This window comes from Epargyreus clarus, unplaced genomic scaffold (assembly GCF_041222505.1).
Source record: "Epargyreus clarus isolate Ecla_fem2 unplaced genomic scaffold, WU_Ecla_fem_2.2 ptg000032l, whole genome shotgun sequence".
NCBI lineage: Eukaryota > Metazoa > Arthropoda > Insecta > Lepidoptera > Hesperiidae > Epargyreus > Epargyreus clarus.
In genome coordinates, this window is record NW_027332237.1 from 9,643,216 (window position 1) to 9,667,917 (window position 24,702).

General features: G+C 38.3%; 1 protein-coding gene across 1 annotated transcript in view; it reads right to left on the minus strand.

Annotated features, from left to right (window-relative positions):
* LOC140755153 (nose resistant to fluoxetine protein 6) overlaps positions 1-24,387 on the minus strand; it is a 45,013-nt gene extending 20,626 nt beyond the window's left edge. The window contains exons 1-6 of the mRNA XM_073090363.1: positions 24,269-24,387; positions 12,973-13,127; positions 12,314-12,484; positions 11,668-11,824; positions 5,118-5,220; positions 2,766-2,853 (exon numbers count right to left, since the gene is read on the minus strand). Coding sequence (XP_072946464.1) covers positions 2,766-2,853; positions 5,118-5,220; positions 11,668-11,824; positions 12,314-12,484; positions 12,973-13,127; positions 24,269-24,332 — 738 coding nt within the window. The 5' untranslated portion in view covers positions 24,333-24,387. The remainder of the gene's footprint in view (positions 1-2,765; positions 2,854-5,117; positions 5,221-11,667; positions 11,825-12,313; positions 12,485-12,972; positions 13,128-24,268) is intronic.
* Positions 24,388-24,702: the final 315 nt, after the last annotated feature.

The following is a 24,702-nucleotide window of genomic DNA, read 5'->3' on the forward strand; positions in this document are numbered from 1 at the left end:
TTATATTCGTTTAAAAAACCAAACTTAAAAGGTCAATACAAAAGCGAAAAGACTAACCAAAGTAAAAATTCAGTGCAACAAATCTCGTCCCTACTTCGATTCAAAGTAAAACTTCTCGAGTATGAAAAGACCCTAATAAGGTTATTGACATTTGTCACGATTGCCATCTAACAAACTTCGAAACAAGTTACTTGACCATTCGTATTAAAGAATCTGAAAAAAACCCTTATTATTTTAACAATAGAGTCGGGAATTTTACTTGAGCCAAATGTTCCAGACGTATGTTTTTTAACTGAAATGAACCTTAATATTATGTAATAGAGTTTCAATTTCAATGTGATTGGGTAAAGAACATATGTTTCATGTTTTTGTTGTATGTTGTTCATTTCTTACGTATTGCTGTTGGTTTGAATTACAATAGTTGAGTGTATTTGGTAGTAACATTTGTAAGTTTGCAGAAACTGCAAGACGTGATCCCAATATTATTTTTTCCATTGTGGTTCGCTCCGGGGTTACTTCTATCGTACCATTTTAACCGACTTCCCAAAGGAAGAGAGGTTATCTATTCGTCGCGATTTTTTTTATGTATGTCCAGCGATTTTTTTATAATATGGGAGTAGAAAACGACGCAGTCTTTCTGATGGTAAGTAGCTACTGCCACTTTTGGACATCTGTACTGAGTTACTGACCCTAGATAAGATTAGATTCCTACCTGACGTTAGCTACAGATGCGCCGCTAATCGTGAACAAGATGGAATCCCTCGGAAAAATATGTCTCCTTTACCACACCCTTCTGCATAATAACAGCTTAACCCTGCTGTTATTGGTAGAAACAGGTGGGGTGGTGCCGCCGGAGTCGAACCACAGAGGGTTCTACCACCTTAGTAAATTAGTGGTACCTATTTCTACTTTATAACAACAGTGTCAAATGCTGCCAGTTTGAAGAGTGCGACAAAGGGATCCTTAGGGGTAGTATTTTTTTAATCCTGTTACAATGTATCAATTATAACAGAATCTTTACGTGGAGGTAGTATACGATATATCGTTTATCTACATTTGATTATTTGTTTTATTTATTTGGTTCACTACATTTGTTTTAATTATTTCGTTTGAATCGTTAGTTTCATTCGCTTCATGTGTTTCTTTCATTTCATGATTTTTATGAAAATTTCTTGCATTTTTCTCTTCAACTTCGCTCCTTTCATACATTTAATTTCACAATGCCTCATTGTTTGATCAGGATTCGAACTTTCCACATTATTCCACCACTACAGAACTACATAGCAACCTCAGAGCTAAATGCGATTAATTTATCTAACTTGATTAATTTTCCCAATAAATCAGCCTTCCCAAAAGTGATTAAGCGCTGCGTTTCGACCGGACGGCTTTGTTTAATTAATTAATAAATTTTCCGGATTTCAAGGGCAGAAAAATCCATTAACACTGTTGGAGCTGCTGTCTGCTTATTCCTATCGGTATGCTTATGTTTTAAGTAATTCCTTTACGGATTATTGGTATCCACGGTATCATATTAGCAACGGGCATAATTCTGTTGTTAATATCCAATCTATCCAAATTTTATTTACCAAAGATCGGGAATATTGTATGCAAAAATTACGATCTTTGGATTTGGAGATTATTATTAATATAATTGACGATACATTAGGTGTTCTTATTAACTATTTAAAAGTAGTAAGGCATCCGACTTCTTGGAGGGCTACAATCTTATTTTTAGATGATTATAGATACATTGGCGGTAGTGAGCTATCCAGATTGATTATTAAAAATGAGAGAATGTGTCTTTCCTTTATTTACCTACCACAGGCAGAGGTCAGGAGACAAACGACGAAGGCTTCTATCGCTATTATCTAGTCTTTAATTAATACTCCTTTTATAAAATTTGCCAATGTACTCGAAGTCACTAGTAAAATAAGTAACGTTTATATTACACCTTATCTTAACAGCACATTTAAGCAGAAACTGCCATTACACAGTTAATCCATGCAATGATCATTTAGTTTTGCAACAAGTAGACGAGATGTCTTTTAACTGGGACATTACTACTCGTATTATGAGCCGAGCTGCAAATATTCACGAATATGTGACACATTTCCACACATTTAATGGGTACGTGCACAAATTTGTCTCTTGTCAGGGTTCCATGACCAAGGTTAAAGTCAGGACCGCTTCGATGTGACTCAAATTTAACGAATTATGAATGAAATGAAGCAGAATCTAAATATATATAACTCAAAGGTGACTGACTGACATAGTGATCTATCAACGCACAGCCCAAACCACTAGACGGATCGGGCTGAAATTTGGCCTGCAGGTAGATGTTATGACGTAGGTATCCGCTAAGAAAGGATTTTGATCAATTCTACCCCCAAGGGGATAAAATAGGGGATGAAAATATTACTTCGTAACGCGAGTGAAGCCGCGGGCAAAAGCTCGTTTAATTATAAATAGTTTTTTATGTTACAAAATGCTTAAAATTTCCTTGTCCTGTAAATTTTTTGGGTGTTTCATCTTTATATTGAAGTAAAAAATGGCATGTGGCTCACCTGAAGGCCACTGATGTTCATGGCCATTTGTAACCAACTCGATATAGAACAGGGGCTTAGATGACATTCGGCTTCACACACAACGAACATTCCATCTACACGTTTGCATTCGTAACAGTTTGTTAATGTTTGGCAAGTGTTCGGACGCGGCGTGAGATAGTGGTTAAAGAAAGCATTTAATGTCAATTTGTTTCCACTTACCTTTTCAATGAAGTCAGGATTGGCGGTATATCCATATCCGATGAAGATCATGGAGTGAAGACCCAGAATCATCACCATGGTGTAGAATCTGATGATGAAATGACAATTTTAATTTCAGGAAAATAAGGGCACGGGTTTCCTCACAAAGAGAGTTTTAGGCTATAGTCCAAGGCGCTAGCTAAGTGCGAGTTAGTAGAGTTGTCCCTTGAAACATTTTTTAAGAAATCTCTACGTGCAGATTTCCTCACGAGCCCAGCAGTAGCTTTTTTAAGATGGTAAAACCCTTTGTGGTTCGACTCCGGCGGCACCACCGCCACACCTATTTCTGCTTCATAACAGCAGTGTTAAGCGCAGCTGTGTTCCGGTTTGAAGGAAGTGGTAAGGGAGACATACTTTTCCGAGGCGTTCCAGCTTAGTCCTCTGGTAGCGGTACATCTGTGGCCGACCTCAAGTAGGAATATCTAATATTACCTGATGTCCATGGGCGGCAGTAGCTACTTACTCGTACCATCGGTGGACTGTATGCCCGCCTGCTACTCCTATATTATAAACTAGCTGACCTGGCAAACTTTGTACCGCCTCAAAATCTATTTATCAAATATATTTCATATAAAATAAAGCCTATGTTACTCGTAGATAATGTAGCTATCGAATGGTGAAAGAATTTTTAAAATCGGACCAGTAGTTTTTGAGCCTATTCATTACAACCAAACAAACAAACAAAGTTTTCCTCTTTATAATATTAGTGTAGGAGTAATGGGTTATCGACGATAACATTAGAATAAGTAAGAATATAACAAAAATAAATAAAAGTAAAGCAGAAATAATTTCCGAACGATAATTGGGTAAAACTAATTTCAGATACAATAAAATATTCTGGTGCTTTTATGAAAAAGTCACGATCCATTTAAGTACAAGGTCGAGGAAAATATATATAATAAAAATGTTTGCGTGACTGTAAATATTTTTTCTGTAATAAATTTTCTTTTATTTGAAAAGTAGTGGTTCAGGTCAGTCCAGCGCGCTAGCCAAATGCGAATTGATAAACGACAAACACCTTTAAGATTTTTTTTCAAAAATTCTCAAGTATATAGATTTCGTCATGAAAATTTTCAGTAACCAATATTTCAGTAGCCAGTAATAAGTCAATTCGTGCGTATTAGCACATAAATTCGAAAAATGAGAAGTGCTTGTCTGTGATTTGTACCTCAAACCTACTGTTGCATGTCTAAGATTTGAACCTCGTGCCTCTCAGGCCAATTTTCAACCAATAAGCTATCAAGGCTTATCATGTCACAAGCTTGTTATTTTATAATATAGGAGTAGCAGACGAGCATGCAGTCCACCTGATGGTAAGTGGCTACTGCCGCCTATGGACATCTGCAATCAACCCCAGATTGGATTAGATATTCCTACCTAAGATCGGCCACATATGGGCCGTTACCACTGAGAATTAAGCTGGAACGCCTTGAAAAAGTATTTCTTTAACCATCCAAACCAGAACACAGCAGCGTTTAACACTGCTATTAGGAAGCAGAAATAGGTGTAGCGTTGGTGCCGCCGGAGCCGAACCACAAAGGGTTTTACCACCTTCAAAATTAATAAGCGAAGTCGGTATAACTCCTAGTCTTACAGGGAAACCAAAGCCCGTCAAATCTGAAATTATTGACAGCGTAACAGACGTGCACCCTTTAATTTATTCATAGATTTATTTTCATAATACCCGTTTTTTCGTCATTCCGATTTATAGAATGACTGACGTCGAACCATATTTTATGTTTTGAGTATTTTTAGTATTTCATCCGCATTATTTTGGCATGGTTGGGGTTAAGTTCACACTTAAATGAAGGTTTACTTTTTATTTTGCCGCAGGAAGTCATACTTCTTATGTCATAGAAAGGCGTAAAACAGTGATAGCCTAGTGGTTAAGAAAGTTGGCCTCTCATTCGGGTAATTTGAGGTTCAAATCCCAGGCCTCTGATTTTTCAAAACTATGTGTGTATAAGAATATAATAATCAATTGCTTAATCGATGAAATAAAACATATGCGGAGAGCTATATTCATGATGGTTCAAAAAAATATAATGGGTGTGTGAAGTCTACCAATTCGGACCATCGCGGTGGACTATGGTCTTACTTTCAAGACTAAACTCTTATTCTGCATCCATCCTTGGCGTTTGCAGCAAACTTCAAATTTCCACAAACGTTTGGCATGATGAAAAGCTATTTTACAAGCGCTTGCAAACCTACACAAACCAAGTCAAACACTCTATCCACACGTTTAATTTGTGATGGTATGGCAAGCATTAAATCTGGAATAATATACTGACATAGTATTGTAAAATACCATACCTCATCGCTTGAAAACATTTGAAGATGCCGCCATCAGCGCTGCCACCATACTTCAGCGCTTTCCAGTTCTTCTGTATGCAGAAGGCAAACATGTACTGGTTTCCTGCAAAATATGTTAATATAGAAAAGTCTTTCACTATAAATGTGGAACTAATCATTGTTGCATAATATAGAAACACACAAACTTAACAAAAATCTAATGTCACCAGGAATCGAACCTGAAACTTGCCATGTCAGACGTGCCGACAGAGTACCAGCATTTAAGCAATATATTGTTTTATGTGCAAATATCATGGGTATGTCCATACATACTCAATGTGTAAATAAAACATTAACTATATATTATTTATTTAAAAGAATCAAGTTTTTGCTGACACAAGCATATAAACATATCGATTTCTTTCAGTCAAAACAACATATTTGTTTACTGGATAAATTGTAAAATATTATAACTCGGAACCATAGATTAGTAAAGATTACCTCGCTCCTAACAAGAAATTGTAACCTTTTGACAATTGTCACTGTCATCTATTTTCGTGTTTGAAAAATATTAAAAAAATGTAGTTTTTAGATCATTTACGGAAGAAACGATATTTCTTCGCACTTTTTCTTCGTTTTTCGCACTATTTCGTGTCTTAACTGCGCATGTTGGCATTGTTCCGCGTAATTTACTCCATGACAGCCATTAAATGGCTGACAGAATCGTCAGCCGTTTAAGTCATTTAATGACTTCTTTCAAGTGCAAGGCGGTGAGATATCTATACTTATCTATGCTCGGAACAGAAAGAAATTTGAACCACTACGTTCCGTAGACTACACTACGCAAAGTCACACTGCGGTGACCTTTGAATATCAGAAAGGTCAAAACGTCCTCAAAATGCCCGCTCTTCTTCTACGTCAAAAATTGTCTTAACATTCCGACGACAAACGAAATCTCATCACATTTATTGCAAATGCAGATTACGAAAATAGAACTGGAATAGTTCATCTGAATACATTACATTCCATTTCAATTACGCACCACAAAGCGAAACTAGGGCTCTAATCGAAACTGGACCCTGGTACGGTTCAATGGTTAAGGGAAAATTTTGGAACGATTCCAGAGGAAATCCTTTTGCACATTATGTTCAAAAAGCCTCAACAGTTTTCAGACGGTGCCCAGCAAAACTCTATGAGGTTGTCTCCATTGTCTAGAATCGTCCGGCATAATATTATTCTGTTTAAGTGTTATGTTAGGGCAAGCAAGACGAAGAAAGTTCTACAGTGTTCGCTACTGTAGCATTTTTTCTTCTTATAGTACTTTTAGTTTGGAAGTTTTAAGCATAGAACCGAAGTTTATTTGAAAGACAAGCTTTTATAATAAAAAGTATGTAGTAAATATATTGACCGTTTTTTTTTGGCTTTAAGAAGACTATAGTTTGTTATTTATTATCTGGCTATGGCTGGCCTCATTTTTTTCCAAAAACTTAGAAATTGGTATTTCTTCTCGATAGTTTCATTCATCTATACAGCAAGAAATATTTAATTTCAAGTAAGTTTCTGGGATTCGAATGCGGATCACTAGAGTAAAATAACCTCAAGTTACTAAGCCACAGACAGTAATCTACATCCATATTAATTTTATAAAAGTGCAGTACGTGCTAATGACAGTTATAGTCTTATCTTGCAATGTAGCCTTGACACATAAGTATTTCATAAAAAAAAAAATCTGTAACACATAATGATGAAATATTTTTTTTTTGTTTTCCTATTATTATGTATGAAACGATTGGTAAGCAGCTTTTAGCATATTTTTTGGGATTAAAATATAATATGTGTTACACGGTAATAAAAAATGACGGACACAAACCGTGCCTGTGGAAACAGTGTCAGCTACAAAATACAAAATAAACCCCCAGTTCCACTCTAAATGGGCTTCCTGATTACTTATTAAATATTCTGAATAAGTTGAGTTTCCCTTTGAACTTAAAAGTTCGTTTTGTGCCATACTCCTTTATTATTTTATGAGATGTAATAGGCAACTTTGCTTTCTACACTTGTCTCATTATGTTGAATGTAACGATGGCGATTTTACTAAGATATCTAAAATCGTTAAGCCAGTAACAGACTTTGATAACATTATTCTTGCTTATTTTGACCCAAACATTGAAATTTGACGACGTCTAGTAGCGTTCCTTATTAATAATCAATCTATCCAATATTTTGTGCAAACATCGACATATGACAATTACTTTATACTAGAAATTGATATATTTAGATCTTTGCTAGAAAAAAATTGGATAGATTGAGCACGATGAGTGTAGGCAGAAATTGTCAAAATTCGAATTATGACGAGCAGCTTCATTAGTCATGTAGTCGTATTAATAATATTATAATTTTAAAAGTCTTGGGAATTTGATACATTTTTGTGACGCGAATGAATTTCTCTGTTCCTAAAAACGGAAAATTACCGTATTCTTATACTGTACCTACTCTAAACACGATGAATGCGAACTTCAAAAGCTAGTTACTAGTTCACGTTCAAACAAGTGATTCTTGAAGTTTTTCTTCCAATCTGTTTGATGCTTTACTAAATTTTAATAAGATGTACACGAAGAATAAAATATTTAAAAGAAATTTTCTTATGAATTAGAAATCGTTGTAAAATATTTTAGTACAAGGTAAAAGACGTTACGTTTGTGACATTTGCTGTGATATTTCCCACCGCAGTCGTAAAAATACAGATTGCGGAAGGTAATGTTTGTCGAGCGTATGTATGTATGTCGTATTATTAGGTATATCCTATAGTGCTTTGGCAAAGGGAGATCTCCCGCCGGGCTAGGTGATCATGCGCGGGGAGCGGCCGCGCTCCGACAGTCTCAGTTCGGAACTTGTATATATGCCAGATATTTAGAAAACTTCGATAGCGTGATTCAGAATACTCGTGGCGCCATCTCTTGTCGAGTAGCGGGAGGTCGCCACTGTGCAAACAGCTTGACGGATTAATATATGAAGTGTCTAGATTCATCTAAATTCTGAGAGTCATATAGGGTGCAGGATTTACCTTTTCAATTAAATATTTTGAAAGTGTCAAGTTTTTGATTATGGAAATAATTTATACCAGTCAATAAAGGATCCTAAATTTTGAATTTACAGAAGGAACGACGGAGTGGTTACGGGTCTCACGAAGATGGGGTTGATTCTCTGTCCAGTCAAACACCACAATGTTTCTGCCGTGTGGTGTCGGCCTCGAATAGCACCACTCCCTTTCTTCCCGTGGATGTCGTAAGAGTCGACTAAGGGACAATACCAGGAGATGGGCAGCAGCATCTTCCTGTGTAAAATAAATAACACCCACTGCGGTCACCAACACGCATGCCAGGCGCGGTGACTATGGCAACAAACCCCCTATGAAAGGTGCAGAAAAGCCACGGCCCCCAGTCCCCGGCGGCCCCGCTATTCCGGGCTATGGTAGCGGCCAAGGTAACGGCGGGGCAGGGGGTGCTAAGAATCCCCGGAAGAGAGTCGGCTACCACACACGACGACTTCTGCACCTGGCAACATACAATACCAGGACACTGAGGACCGACGAGAAGATACAGGAGCTGGAAGAAGAGATAGACAAGTTAAACTGGAGTGTTTTAGGATTATCAGAAGTCCGAAGACAGGGGGAGGACACGGTAATCCTTAAATCCGGTAACTTGTTCTATCACCGGGAGGGCGAACACCTGTCTCAAGGAGGTGTCGGGTTCCTCGTCCACAAATCCCTCGTAAACAACTTGGTAACGGTCGACAGTGTGTCGGCAAGGGTAGCGTACCTTATACTCAGAATATCTAAACGGTATTCGCTGAAGGTCATACAGGTATATGCGCCGACGTCGACACACCCAGACGATGAGGTTGAGGTTATGTATGAGGACATAAGTAGAGCCATACATACCTCAAAAACCCATTATACCGTTGTTATGGGGGATTTTAACGCAAGACTGGGCGTGCGGAATGGTGACGAACTGAAGGTGGGGCCCTTTGGAGTTGGACAACGAAACCATCGAGGCCACTTGCTTGCCAACTTCTTGGAGAGGGAAGACTTCTTTATGATGAACTCCTTCTACAAGAAGAAGGCACAGCGAAAGTGGACTTGGATAAGTCCCGATGGTACCGTTAAGAACGAGATAGACTTCATTTTGGCAGACAAACGGCACATATTTAATGATGTCTCTGTGATCAACAGGGTGAAAACCGGAAGTGATCACCGGATGGTAAGAGGCACATTAAATATCAACGTTAAGCTCGAACGGTCACGCCTGATGAAGTCTACGCTCCGCCCAACACCTGTCCAGATCCAGGGCTCCGAAGACTTTCAGATTGAGTTACGAAACCGTTTTCGCGTGCCTCAATTCTTGCGTTTCCGTGGACGATATTAACACCCAGGTTGTAGCAACTGTCCACGAGGTAGGGTCTAAGTACTTCAAGGCCCCCTCCGGTGGTAAGTCTCGAGTTCTCTCAGAGCATACTCTCGGTCTTATGCGGGAGAGACGAGAACTATGTGTGCAGTCTCCAACCTCAATGTCGAAATACAGGCTGCTTAATAAACAGATCTCCCAAAGTAGGCGACGCGATTGGCGTTCTTATAACGCTAATCGCGTAAAAGACGCTATTGAGCGAAACCGCGGCTCGAAAGTGTTCGCAGGAGATCTGTGCATTGGGCAGAGTCTGTTGACGAGGTTGAAGACCGAGTCGGGCACCACAGTTTCGTCTAAGCCCGAAGTTCTGAGAGAAATCGAGAATTACTACGGACAGCTGTATACTTCCGCACGAGTTCCAGCCCGTAAGATGGTGAACGACAAACGTGCCAAGCTGACCCGACACTACACCGAGGACCTCCCGGAAGTCAGCCTGTACGAGATTAGAGGGGCTCTCAAACAGCTTAAAAACAACAAGGCACCGGGAGATGACGGAATCACAACAGAGCTGCTAAAAGCTGGCGGGAAACCCGTACTAGTGGCGCTCCAAAAGTTGTTTGATTCCGTGATCAATAGCGGAACTACCCCGGAAGCGTGGAGCAGAAGCGTAGTGGTACTGTTCTTCAAAAAGGGCGATAAAACCCTACTGAAGAACTACAGGCCCATTGCGCTTCTGAGCCATGTTTATAAGCTCTTTTCGAGGGTCCTCACTAACCGTATTGCACGCAGGCTTGACGACTTTCAGCCTCCCGAACAAGCCGGATTCCGAAAAGGCTACAGCACCATGGACCACATACACACGCTCCGGCAGATTATACAGAAGACCGAGGAGTATAATCTGCCGCTATGTGTTGCCTATGTGGACTATGAGAAAGCCTTCGATTCTATCGAGACCTGGGCGGTGCTGGAGTCCCTTCAGCGATGCCAGATCGACTATAGGTACATCGAGGTGTTGAAGTGTGTATACAAAGCCGCCACCATGTCAGTCCGAGTACACGACCAGAGGACGAACCCTATCCAATTGCAGCGGGGAGTCAGACAAGGCGACGTCGTATCGCCGAAGCTGTTCACCGCTGCGTTGGAAGATGTGTTCAAGCTGATGGAGTGGAAAGGTCTTGGCGTTAACATCAATGGTGAACACCTCACACACCTTCGATTTGCCGATGATATAGTCATCTTGGCAGACTCGCTGAGGGACCTCAGTAAAATGCTAGGAGACCTCAACAGTGCCTCACAACGGGTGGGTCTTAAGATGAACATGGACAAGACGAAAATCATGTCCAATGTCCATGTCACACCCGTACCGGTAGTTGTTGATGGCACTCCTCTCGAAGTTGTCGACGAGTACAATTACCTGGGACAAACGATCCGGATGGGTAAGTCCAACTTTGAGAGGGAGGTCACTCGAAGAATCCAACTCGGCTGGGCTGCGTTCGGGAAATTACGGAGCATCTTCTCGTCCAAAATTCCTCAGTGCCTGAAGTCGAAACTATTCGAGCAATGTGTGTTGCCAGTGATGACCTACGGCGCCGAAACGTGGTCCTTTACCGTAGGCCTCGTTCGAAAGCTCAGAGTCGCTCAGCGTGCTATGGAGAGAGCTATGTTTGGTATTTCGCTACGAGACATGATTCGTAATGATGAAATCCGTAGACGAACTAAGCTTACCGACATAGCTCTCAAAATTAGCAGGCTGAAGTGGCAATGGGCCGGCCACATCGCTCGGAGGACCGATAACCGATGGGGAAGAAAGGTCCTCGAGTGGCGACCACGCGGAGGCAAAAGGAGTTCAGGCCGCCCCCCGACCAGGTGGACCGACGACCTGAAGAAGACGGCGGGAAACCGCTGGATTCAAAGGGCACGGGACCGGTTGGAGTGGCGCCAATTAGGGGAGGCCTATGTCCAGCAGTGGACCTCAAAAGGCTGATGGATGGATGGTCCTACAAAGCATACAAGCGAACATGAAATGTAGCCAATAATTTTGATCCATCCAACGGCTCATTGCGGTGGACATTGCTTAAGCTTGAAGATTGATTATTTATCAATACCAATCAATCAACAATTTATCAACTTCTTCCCCACTAAGTGCTATGAAAATAATGGAAACTTACCCTTTCCATTCTCCGGAGGCCAAAAGAAGTAATGAGCTGAACATCCCAAGTTGACTAACAGCAAGAGAAGCACCAAAGCCCCAACGACGTAGTCCAAAGTATCAGGTGGAATATCGTCCTTCTGGGTCTTACAATAGCGGACTGAAAGGGAATCCACCTAGTAACAAAAAAATAAAGAAATATAGAAACGCGATAGTGTTCTTTGTGATACGACTGTGGTAGTATCACAGGCTGGATTATTTGTATTTGACGCACTTGTGGCCGACTTCTGGTAGGAAACTACTCTTAGTTGGGGTTGAATATCCATGGCTGGCAGTAGCCACTTACCATGAGGTGGTCTATAACAGTAAAAAATCTTCGAAAACTTTCCTCAAAGAATCTGCACCTCTCCGCAGGTGTCCAACTTTCCCTTAAAGATCACTTTCTTCAAAAATATTGGTCAAATGAAATCGCGGACATACAAGTTTACATACATACATAGCAAATATGTCTACCAATTCGCATTTGTCCAGCGCGGTGGACTATGGTCTTATCCTTCTCACTCTGAGAGGAGACCCGTGCCTACTGTGGGACAGTAATGGTTTGATGATGACATACAAAGTCGAATACAGAACCGCTTTTTTTGGAGTCGGTTAAATCATCTTACCTGTAACCCATATCCTTCATGGATGGTGGCGTTGAAGCAGTCCCTTAATCTGGACGCAGTGGATTCAGTGTCGTTCACATGCGACAAGTTGAGGCCGCAGTGCTGAGAGCCACACACGCCTCGGTGGAGTTTACTGTGCTTGTAGTTCTTATAGGAAGTTGATGAGAAATTCTGTTGAAAGAAAGAACTATTAATTTCGCTATTTCGCGATAGTTAAGGTAGGGGTCGTCGTCATCAAGGCGGTGACGTCAGACGTCAAAATACTTGGGTAGATGATCATATTTGGGGAATAGTTTTGGGGAAATGCTTATTATTCGTATTGCCTTTAATTACAAAAATGTTTACTTATTCTATAATAAGAGCAGTGTCCAGTTTAGCTACGCCGTGGTTTGAAGGGTGGTAAGTTACATTTCCGACACATTTAGTTCCCAAAGGTTAATCCGCGTAAAACTGCTAGTTCGCTCTCAATATGGAAATGAATTGCGTCGTCATAGAAAATTGTATGATTACACCTGCTCGCAACAACTTCAGAGCGGACTAGCAGTTTGTTGCGGACTATCACAATGGGCCGGCAATGTGTAGCTGGCGGTAGGTAATGCCTTAATCTTAGCTTTCGGTTGTGTGCTGCTTATATATTATTAAAAGAAGTAAGTACTTACTTTAATAAACCTATATAGAGGCGTGTCATCTTCCAGAAGTTCAAAGTCTACGATACAGTAGACTGCTTCTGGATTTTTAAGACACAAGTCAAAATCGTCCAGCTCAGATAGAGCCGGCATTGAATGGTAGTCGAATACTGGCTCGGGGTCTGCATCTGTGGACAATAAATATTATTGAAATGTACGCTAGACTGCGGTAGGACTATTACAACTGTGTATTACTATGCTTACTATAAGGTATCATTATTCAGGTAGGATATTTTATAACTACCCATAATACCTTCGTCAAGGTTCAACGTGCCCTCTGAAGTAGGGAATCATGAAATTTTGACATTTAAATGTATACTTGCAATTTGGTTGTAGTGTAAAATAAAATAAAATAATTAGTCATTGAAGTTCAAGTTTACATAGAATTTCAAGAGCTATCTAATTTGCAAAATTTATAAATAATTTTTAAAAATAATAAACATCAAAACTCTTGGTATATTATTATTTAATAACGTCATAAAATTAAAATTATTATATAATTTTAAAATCTATTAATGATGTTAATATAATGGATATGAATTAACTTTTTAAAAGAAGTCCATAAATCTAATTATTCATAAATCAGTTACGTTAAAGATTTTGTAATTATAAATATTTTATATAATGCATTTTATTTAGCATTGCAATATAATATTTATTGTAATTAATTGTAAACATTTTAAAAATAAATGACACGAATAATATATTGATTACTATTTAGTATCCGGTAAATTAGACATTTTTAAAATTATTTATTTTCATGATAATCATTCGCTTTTAGATAGATATATATCTAAGATCGGTGGATAACTAAAATCACAAATTCATGTATAAGAAGTTATCTTGATTAATGTCAACTTGATTGAAATAGATGGTTTAATATGCTAGAATGACTTTGTTCCACCGAGGAGGCACAAGTACGCTTCTATTTCTAATGTGAGGTAATGCGTTTCAGTGGAAGAGTCTGATATTAGCTGGAAGAGTCTGATATTAGACTTATATAGTATATGAGGCGACCGACTTTTTCATCTTATAAAATTCTCGTGTCACAATGTTAGTTATCATACTCCTCCGAAACGGCTTTACCGACTTTCAACAAATTTTATATGCATATTCAGTAGGCCTGAGAATCGGCTACTATCTATTTTTCATACCCTTAAGTGATAAGGGTTGTTCACCCTTAACATTTTTTTATTTATATGGCAACACAACGTTTGCCGGGTCAGCTAGTATAATATAAGAGCAGCAGACCAGCATGCTATCCACCTAATGGTAAGTGGCAATTGCCGCCCATGTACTACTTTAATCAAGAGATAATATTAGGTTCCTACCTGAGGTCACCCACAAATGCATTACCCCTGAGGAGAATGCTGGAATGCCCCGGATAAGTAATACATCTCCCATACCACACCCTTGGTACCGGTCTACCGGTGGTACCGGTAGAGTCGAACCATAGGTTATAAGCCCTTAAGATAGACTCAATCAGTACAGTCATCATCATCACCATCAACTTATTATCGTCCCACTGCTGGGCACGGGTCTCCTCTCAGAATGAGAAGGATTAGGCCATAGTCCGCCGCGCTGGCCAAGTGCGTATTGGTAGACTTCACATACCTTTGAGATTACTTTTTTTATATAAATCTCCCAGGTATGCAGGTTTCCTCACGATGTTTTCCTTCACCGTTTAAGCAAGTGATAATTAATTTCTAATATGCACATAATTTCGAAAAATCAGAGGTGCGTGCCTGGGATTTGAACCTCGGACCGCTCGATCGAGATGCCGAGTTTCTTAACCACTGGGCTCACTCAATCAGTACAGTAGGAAATGTTAATTTATTTACTACGCTTAGTATACCTAATGATAATAGATAATAAAAAGTTGATATTATATTTTATTTATTAGTTGATATTTAATTAACGCTTAAATAAACAATTTAATCAACTGCCTTTTTCATGAATTTTAACACGCTTTTATTAGCTTCAGACGTATGTATGTTGGTATGTTGGTATGTTAGTATGTAACGGAATCTTTGAACATGATTTTAACCCCCTTCAAAACGTCGGATTAACTCGAAATTTGGCACACTTATTAAGGACCGATGACAATTCAATATTTTAAACATTAATAATTTTGTACCATTGTCCTTATCAACATCCTCAGGATTAACGATTTTCGTGGCGAGATTTTTCAAGCACCTTCAGCAAAGTTCATCGCAACTTTAGATTGCAAATAATTATTGCTATTTAGTTTCAATAGGCGTAACTTTTATATCGTGATTTTTAGTTTAGAAAATAATAATGTTATTTCCCTATAACTTAAATGTTCTGAAACATATCTATAATGCCCTCTTGTAGAATGATTTTTAGGATTCCGTACTCAAAGGTTAAAACGAAACCCTCTGCGGTCTATTTGTCTGTCGTTGGGCTTTATCTCTTAAATCGTAATAGATAGACACTTGATTTTTTTACAAACGATGAATAATGGTGGTCGCTATAACGAGAAATACTAAAAATTAATAAATAATTATAGTTCAAAAAACTAAAAAACACGCTTTTATGATAAAATCAACTAAAAAGTAGAAAATAATTTTCAATCTAAGAATCAATTAAGGAACAGTAAATAGTATAATTGTGGAAAAAGTGTGTGTGGGTGCTTTTCGAACCTGAAAAACGGAGCACCCCACACTTTTTCCACAATTATACTATTTACTGTTCCTTAATTGATTCTTAGATTGAAAATTATTTTCTACTTTTTAGTTGATTTTATCATAAAAGCGTGTTTTTTAGTTTTTTGAACTATAATTATTATATCATCATTTTAAACGATATTATTGGCGATTGATTAAATATTTTGAATAACCGTCAAAGAGTAAAATTTTGATTAAAAACCACTCATTCGTAAAAAGCGTGCATGCGTGAGCCACATAGAAATTGAAATATTGGTATTGTTAGTAAAAAATTGTCAGTAATAATTTTTTATTTATATTCATATCGTTTCATTATTCACTGGGTATGGGTCTCAGAGTGAGGAAGGTATAGGACATAGTCCTCTATGCTAACAAAGTGCAAGTTGGTAGATTTCATATACCTTTAAAAAATTAAGAACTCTGACTCTCTGACTCTGACATGTAAGTTTATTTACGTTTTCCTTAAGCTATTAAAGTGATAATTTCTAATATGTATAAAATTTCGAAAAATCAGAGATTCGTCTCGGATTAGAACCTCGGACCCCAAGATTGTGAGTACGAAATACAAGCGAGCCTTAACGTAAGGGTTCTTTCTAGCACACATGTGCGAGGAAGCTATGGTATGTACTGTACACTTACCATGAGATTTTACGTTTTAACAAATAGTATGACTATTTGGGTATTTGTTCACGTATTTTCCCATACAAATTTCAATCAGCGCCCCTAGTGGATTGTATCAGAACTATAGTGTCAGTATAGTAACATTAAATGTCTAAATTGACAAAATGGTGCTTTATGTTTTGTCTCTCTTTTTTGCGAACATATGAGGCTTGAGGCTTAAGAACAAAAAATAAGACACAGCAGTGCTTAACACTGCTGTTATGAGGCAGAAATACGTGTGGCGGTGGTGCCGCCGGAATCGAATTACAAAGGGTTCTACCACCTTTAATGGTATGGTATAGGAGATATATTTATCCGACGCGTTTGAACTTAGTCCTCAGGGGTAGCAAGTAACCATGGCTTACCTTAGATAGGACTTTAATTTTATTTCAGGTGGAGTAAGCCCATAAGCGACTGTTGCTTACTATGGTAGGCAGTCTACAAGGGCAGCAACGCACCCGTTGCCGACCTTGTTAGGACTCTAATCTTATCTGAGATTGATTATTAATGTCCATGATCGGCTCACTATCAAATAGACTGCATGGTCGTTCGCTACTTAAATATCATAAAGAAAATAGCTCGTATATCTCTGGTAAGGCAAAACTTAGTACGGAGTAACGCATGACTGATCATGACTATTTGTGCAATAATGATGCAGTTTCCTTCATTGTACAACTGCACTAAACATTGCATTGCATTTCCTGTCCTCATTTGATTTTCTGAAGAAATACAATGAAATATTTTTTTTCTATGTTTTTCGTATTGATAACTTTTATTAATGTTACCGACGGAATAATAATTATCCAATGAAAAACAAATTTCGGATATTTATATTTTTCTAATATCTTTTTATGCTTCGATTTTAAAATAATATTTTAATTTCGTAATACTCACTTATGGTATGTATATATTTGATAAATTATTTTATTTCTTATGTTTCTCCCAAGTTAGCATTTTGAATCAAAAATCTTTTATTTACGAATATATAGTTAAGCTATATCACAGCAGAATCACCAAGTTGGCTTAAAGACAGACAGACAGAAGAGATCTAAAAGGTCTTTTATAAATACGGAACCCTACTTTCGTAGAAAATATATTTTCTTTATCATCTTCATCATCAAAAGAAAGATATAAAAGATTGCGGTTGCATAACGTGTTCTTTGGTTAATTTCTATTCTTCCGCTATTTTAAATTCGGTTGTATATTGTAACAACACGTGTAATTACATATTGCTAATGAGGTAAGAATGCTTCAGACGGTGAAATTGTTGCCTATCAATGTATTCATAATCTGCTTTGCATAAAACAATTTAGATCCCACTTCTGGGAAGCTAAACTTTCTCAATAACTGCTATATAATTCAACTTAACAAATGTTCTCTAAATTATCGTAATCACTAGTTCGTAATGATGGAAAGCCACTACCGCTCATGGATATATGTACAAACATATAAAACCTTGTGGTTCGACTCCGGCGGCACCACCGCCACACCTATTTCTGCTTAATAACATCAGTGTTAAGCGCTGCTGTGTTCCGTTTTGAAAGGTGTGGTAAGGGAGACAAACTTTTCCGAGACATTCCAGCTTAGTCCTCAGGGTAGCAGCGCATCTGTGGCCGACCTCAGGTAGGTGTATCTAATCCTATCTGGGGTTGATTACAGACGTCCATGGGCGGCAGTAGCCACTTACCATCAGGTGGACTGCATGCTCGTCTGCTACTCCTATATTATAAAAAACAGGAATTCTACCTACAGCCGATCATAAATGCATTGCCACTCTTAAGGACTAAGATGGCCGCTTCATAATATGAACTATACTATCTAATCTAATATATAAAATTCTCGTGTCACAGTTTTCGTTGCCATACTCCTCCGAAACGGCTTGACCGATTTTGATGAAATTTTTTGTGCTTATCCGATATCTATGAGAATCGGCCAACATCTATTTTTCATCCCCCTAAGTGATAAGGGTTGCTCACCCTTAACATTTTTTTATTTATACGGCAATGCAACGTTTGCCGGGTCAGCTAGTATATTATATTAGTCAGTTGGCATTCACACCTTTCTACCGAAATCAACTGCTTTATTTTAGAAATAGGTGGTGGTGCCTCCTCGGACGGATCCATCTTGTCTACCATCGTTCTACCATCTGTCAATACAAATATTGGCAGCTGACATCATTTTCATAATCATCACCATGGATTAATTAATTTAGTTTGCGGGGCACTATAGGCTATAGTCTACAGTGCAGGTCAAATGTCAGTTGCTAGACCTCACACACTCTCAGTTGAACTTTCCAAATAACTGTTAGCCGTATAGATTGACTCTCAATACATGACTTCACAATTATAACAATAGATTAATTTTTAAACACCCAAGATTAAAAAAATCCAAGATAATTACAAAAATATAGTAAAATAAAGGTCCACTTCTTTTATTTTACACTACTTAGAGATAAGCTTGTAAGAAGTTTGTGTGAACTAAATCTAGGTTTAAATCTAGTGTCTAGCAAAGCGCTGACAAAGTCCTCAAATGTCTCTCTGCATTATTCATGAGGTAGAACAGATTGCGGACGTTGCGCAACGTGTTCTGTGGTTCGTTTGTTCTTCCGCTATCCTTAGTTTTGATTATACTAAGCTTTTGTATTTTTTATATAATATAGGAGTAGCAGAGGAGCATGCAGTCACCTGATGGTAAGGGGCTATTGCCACACGTGGACATCTGTAATCAACCCCAGATAGAATTAGATATCGAATGAGGTCGGCCACATATGCACCGCTACACCTGACTAAGCTGAAATGCCTCGGAAAAGCGTGTCTCCCTCACCACACCCTTCAAACCAGAACCCAGCAGCGCTTAACTGCTGCAATGAGGCAGAAATAGGTGTAACGGTGGTGCCACCGGAGACGAACCACATAGGGTTCTATCACCTAGAATAACAATTAATTATCGAATCAAGGTTGTCTAAGGGTGGATTGCAATCTGACAAACATAATATGAAGTTCAGAAATTAAGTCTCTCAAACAAAAAAGAGGCTGATCGAAAAATCAAAATGTTAAAATAATTGTCAAATGCTATTCTGGCAGGTAAAACATTGGATAGATTGATTATTAATAATAGTAAAAGTATTTTTTAGAGTAGTTCTGTCTTTTACAAAGTAACATTTCTATAAATAGACAATGTAGTGACGAGCATAAAACTTTAGATCATATCTATGATCATACTGAAATTTCAAATACGGTGTAACTGAAGGTTCGTGAGAACTCCCCTTTGGGGGATGAATAATATGACAACCCGTATCTCTGTGTTGAGTCATTCGCGAACCATTTTATAACATTTCATATTTTATAGTACGATTGAACTACATGTTAGATCTTAGCTTTGATCCAAGTACACATTAGATAAAAATGATTAGTTAGAGTGATATGATCATAGCTTTGATACTAGTGCACATTAGATAAACAACAGTGATATATAGAAAAGTGTGGTTCGAAACTTCTCATTCGAGGGGATCGAGATTTGAATCCCAGACCTCTTAATTTTCAATTTATTATCACGTGCTTTTACAGTCAAGGAAAACATCGTAAGAAAATCTGCAAACCTAGGAGTTAAAAAAGAAGTTCTTAAGGGTGTGTGAAGGTCATCTATTCACATTAGCCAGCACGGTGGTTCTAAATTCCTCACACCCCGAGATGAGACCGGTGCCCATCAGTGGGACGATTATGTCGAGGAGGAGTACTAAATCTCGTAATAATAAAAACAAGAATTGACAAATTGGCTTTCAATTAATTTAAATCAAAAACCAAAGGACTCAATATTTTAAAAGAAATAGATGTCGAATGAGGTCGGCCACAGATGCGCCGTTACGATAAGCCATAATTGTTGAGAGTATTTTCCATCTTTGAAGCTTCGTGAGAACTCGCATTCGGGGGATGAATAATGTGACATAACCCGTATCTGCTCTGTGTTGAGTCATTCGCGAACCATTTTATAACATTTCATATTTCATAGTACGATTGAACTACATGTTAGATCACAGCTTTGATGCTAGTGCACATTAGATAAACATCAATGATACTCGTAGATAGTACCTAGAAACTCGGCCTTTCATTGGAGGGCCCAATCCGAGGCACGTACCTCTGATTTAAAAAAAATATGTGCGTATTTAAACCACTTACTTAAACGATGAAGAAAAACATGGTGACGAAAATTTCACGACTGGGAGTTGTAAAAACAATTTCTTGCTGGACATGGGTCAAGGAGTGAGAAAGGTTCACCGCACAGTGCGTGTCGAAAAATTTGACATACACACATACTCTTGAAAAACATTACCCTCCAGAAGGTAGTCGGGTAAAAAATATCCTTAGTTTGAAAACATAAGCCATCCATAAGGTTTCTAATTGTTTTGTCCCTGTCGTTTCGGGACCAGAATAAGATTACGGTATCCCCTGCTTATCGTAAGAGACGATGAAAAGGGGGCTTCTGGGGTCGCGGGTGGCAAGAGTGGCAGCTCGAACCGGCCGATAAGCGATCCCGTGAACGCATACCGTCGTACACAATAGATGGTTTGGCGAGTTTATTGCTCATCAGGGAAGAGCCCGACGGGGTAAGATACTTAGAGAACTCCGGTTGCGTCCCTTTGGAGATCCCGGAGTCCTCTACGCAGCGTCAAGGACGGTCACCGGGGGGTTTTAGTGCGGTAAGAATTCCACATAACCCCGTGTCGCTCGCACGGCACCGGGTACCTTTTGAAGGTTTCCCCCTCGTTAACAAAAAAAAGGTTTCTAATTTGATACTAACGGTCACCCATCTAATTCCCAAACACGTGATTGCTTAACTTTGTAGGTACGTTACGATGTTAAGATGCGAGGAGGCGTAAGATCTGATACACAAGTACTGCACACAGTATTTCAAAACCAGAACGAATGCACAATTGATGCACATCCACAACGGTACGTGGGTCATTATACTATGAGATATTCTATTAGTTTTCAATAGACAGTGGAGCAGCGGTAATCTGGCCCTATAAATATACCTTCCCTATGTAACCTTACCCCCTGTAATCCGACATGGTCTATTATTTATTACTACTATATGTATTGAATATTTTTTGACAATATTTTTTGTAAGTTCTATAGCATTCATGAGTATTCGTAAGTTCTTTATTGTTTTGTTTTACTAAACTTGACATAAATAATGAATGTTGATTTGTACTTCAGAGTACATAACATATGTATATAAAATATAGAATCTTATCATTGCATGTGTAATTTGTCGGATTACAAGGTACTCTTTCGTAAAAAAATTCAGACTATAGGGGTCTTAGGTAGTACTCTATAATCCGACAAATTCGATAGTCCGACACTGCCCTGCAAAATGATTGTCGGATTACTGCGGGTTTACTGTATTCGTTAAGCTCTGATAGCCTGGTAGTGAAGAAACTCGGCCTCTTGATCGAAGGGTCCGAATTTCGAATCTCAAGTAAAACCACTAATTTTTCAAAGTTATGTGCGTATTAGAAATTAATTATCACTTGCTAAAAGGTGAAGGAAAACATCGTGTGGAAACCTGCATACCTGAGAAATCTAAAAAACATGTTTTCAAAGGTATGTGAAGTCTACCAATACGCACTTAGCCAGCGCGGTGGGCTATGGCCTAATCCTTATCATTCTGAGAGTTGACCCGTGCCCAGCAGTGGGATAGTAATGGGTTGATGATGATAATGATATTCGTTTCTGAATAATGTGGTAGTTATAGAAAGTTTAGTTATGAGGTATAATTATGATAGCTATGTCTTATCAGGACACTATTTCGACCAAAACATTGATAACAGGTAAAAACTCGGTCACTCAATCAGGGTTCGCGGATCGATTCCCAAACACGCACCCCTTTTTTCAAATACCCAAAGGTCATAGATATGTAAACATCTGGTAAGGCAAGTGGCAGTATCTTAAATAGATAATTATAGTTTAAAAACTACAAATGACGGTAAAATCGCACAAGGAATTCGTTAATCCAAAGATCGTTAATCCTGATTCCTGACGATCCTGATGAGGAGAATGGGATAAAATTATTAAAATCGTGTATTGTCATCGGTTCTTGATAATTGTTTAAAATTTTAATTTAATCGGACCGTTCAAAATTGGTAAAAATCGAGTTCAAAGATTCCATTACATACATACATACAGGTCAAGCTAACGAATGCGTGGAAAAAAGTTGAGATGAAATACATCTATTTTGTAACAAGACTGTGCATGTAATTGAGACGTCCTCTGTTTACTATTACCGTTTTCTAATCATAGTAGGCAATTATATAAAACATAATATACATCAATCTTTATTCTTATTTATAGGATCAAGCAAACATGCAATAAACTAACAGTGATAGTCTAGTGGTTGAAATTGGGCTCAATCGAAGAGTCCTAGGTTTAAATCCCGGGCTCTCTCCTTTTTTCACCTCTTTAAGGTTCACCTCAAGTTCCCTCAAGTTCACCTCAAGTTATGTGCATATTATAAATTAATTATCATTTGCTTTGGCAAGGAAAAACAACGTGAGGATACCAGCGTACTTGAGTTCTTTAAAAAATTATTTCTCATGGTATGTGAAGTCTACCAATACGCACTTAGGCTAAAACGTGATGCATCAATGCGATCACCAAAACGTGAAGTAGCTAGTCTGCTACGACCCTAATTGCAAACTGACAATTTGTTATTGCATGTAATTATATATCGATTATGTGGAAACAGTTCTTCACTTAGGTATAACCTTAAGCAAATGATGCACGAATAGGCTCTCAGTTGTGGGTGCTATGAACTCACACAAACATAATAGCAACTAACGTAAACACGTTACATTATATATATATAATGAATTTCGGCCTTTTTGTTAACAAAAAAACAAAAAGGATTCAAAAAGTACCCGACGACGTGGTTCGATCACACATACCCTCGTCCTTCCCGGGGTTGCTTGCTAGACTGTTCGAGCTCCCACTCTTGCCGCCTGCAACCCCGGAAGCCCCCTTTTAGTCGCCTCTTACGACAGACAGGGGATACCGTAGCCCTATTCTAGTCCCGGGACTACAGGGACATTGTGGAACTGACCTAGGCTACTTTACTTTTACTAATGATTTAAGCAGTCGGGTTTTATTATTTTTATAATGATTAGTAGTTTTCTTATTTGAATAGATAGAAATAAAGCAATATTTTTCTACTTATTATTGCTAAACATATTTGGGATTTCTTTCGTTAAAATTGAATATGAATTCTATTAAAAAAAATAATAATTACATTTAGTTAATATTTTTTACATTTAATTTTAATTTATACCCAATATTTAATTGAGGACTATAGTTGTTAGTGCGAATCAAATTGTGAAATTTACGTTTAAAATTTCGGCCAATTCGAAGGTTTGAAGGATTTGAAGGTGGTAGAACCCTTTGTGGTTCGACTCCAGGGGCACCACCGCCACACATATTTCTACCTAATAACAGCAGTGTTAGGCGCTGCTGTGTTCCGGTTTGAAGGGTGTGGTAAGGGAGACAGACCTTTCCGAGGCGTTCCAGCTTAGTCCTCAGGGGTAGCGGCGCATCTGTGGCCGACCTCAGGTAGGAATATCTATTTTCTTTTAGTTTTAGTTTGCAGTTGTAACTTACATTTTTTATCGACCACTTTGAATTTACTATTTATACATAGAAAACAAAATATTTATTTTTATTATTTGTCTAGTATTGATATTATAGTTTGTTATTGTTCTCGCACTATTATTTAATGTTTAAGGAATTTTTGACTAATTTGAATGTAATTTTATACTGTTTTGTATGTAATTTTAATTTATTAACTATTCATATTTAATTTAATTATTTTTTAATTAATTTGTTTTCTCTATACTAACGTATTAGCTTAGCCTAAAAAATAAATAAAGTTACCTCCAACCCCGGTATAGTTGTCCGCCGCAACAGCGACAACACACAATAACACAAGCCAACACATCCTGCGAGCGTCACTGCAGTACTGCAGCCTGCGCGTGCGCCGGTCACTTGTAGGGGGCTCGAGGACGCATGAAGCAATTTATCGGCAATAGGAAATAGGTAACATCTCATTAAGTTAATTTGTCACCTCTATGTTCGTATTAAAATAAATGTAAATAAACTATGGATTAAGTTTAACTAAACACGAAGCGATCATCTTTGACCTTGTGGCAACGTATTTGTACTTATTAAGTTAATTTGTCACCTCGATGTGCTTTTTTAGTGGTAGGCATGCAGTCCACCTGATGGAAAGTGGCTACTGCCGCCCGTGGACAACTGTAATCAACCCCAGATGAGATTAGATTCCTATCTGACGCAGACCACAGATGCGC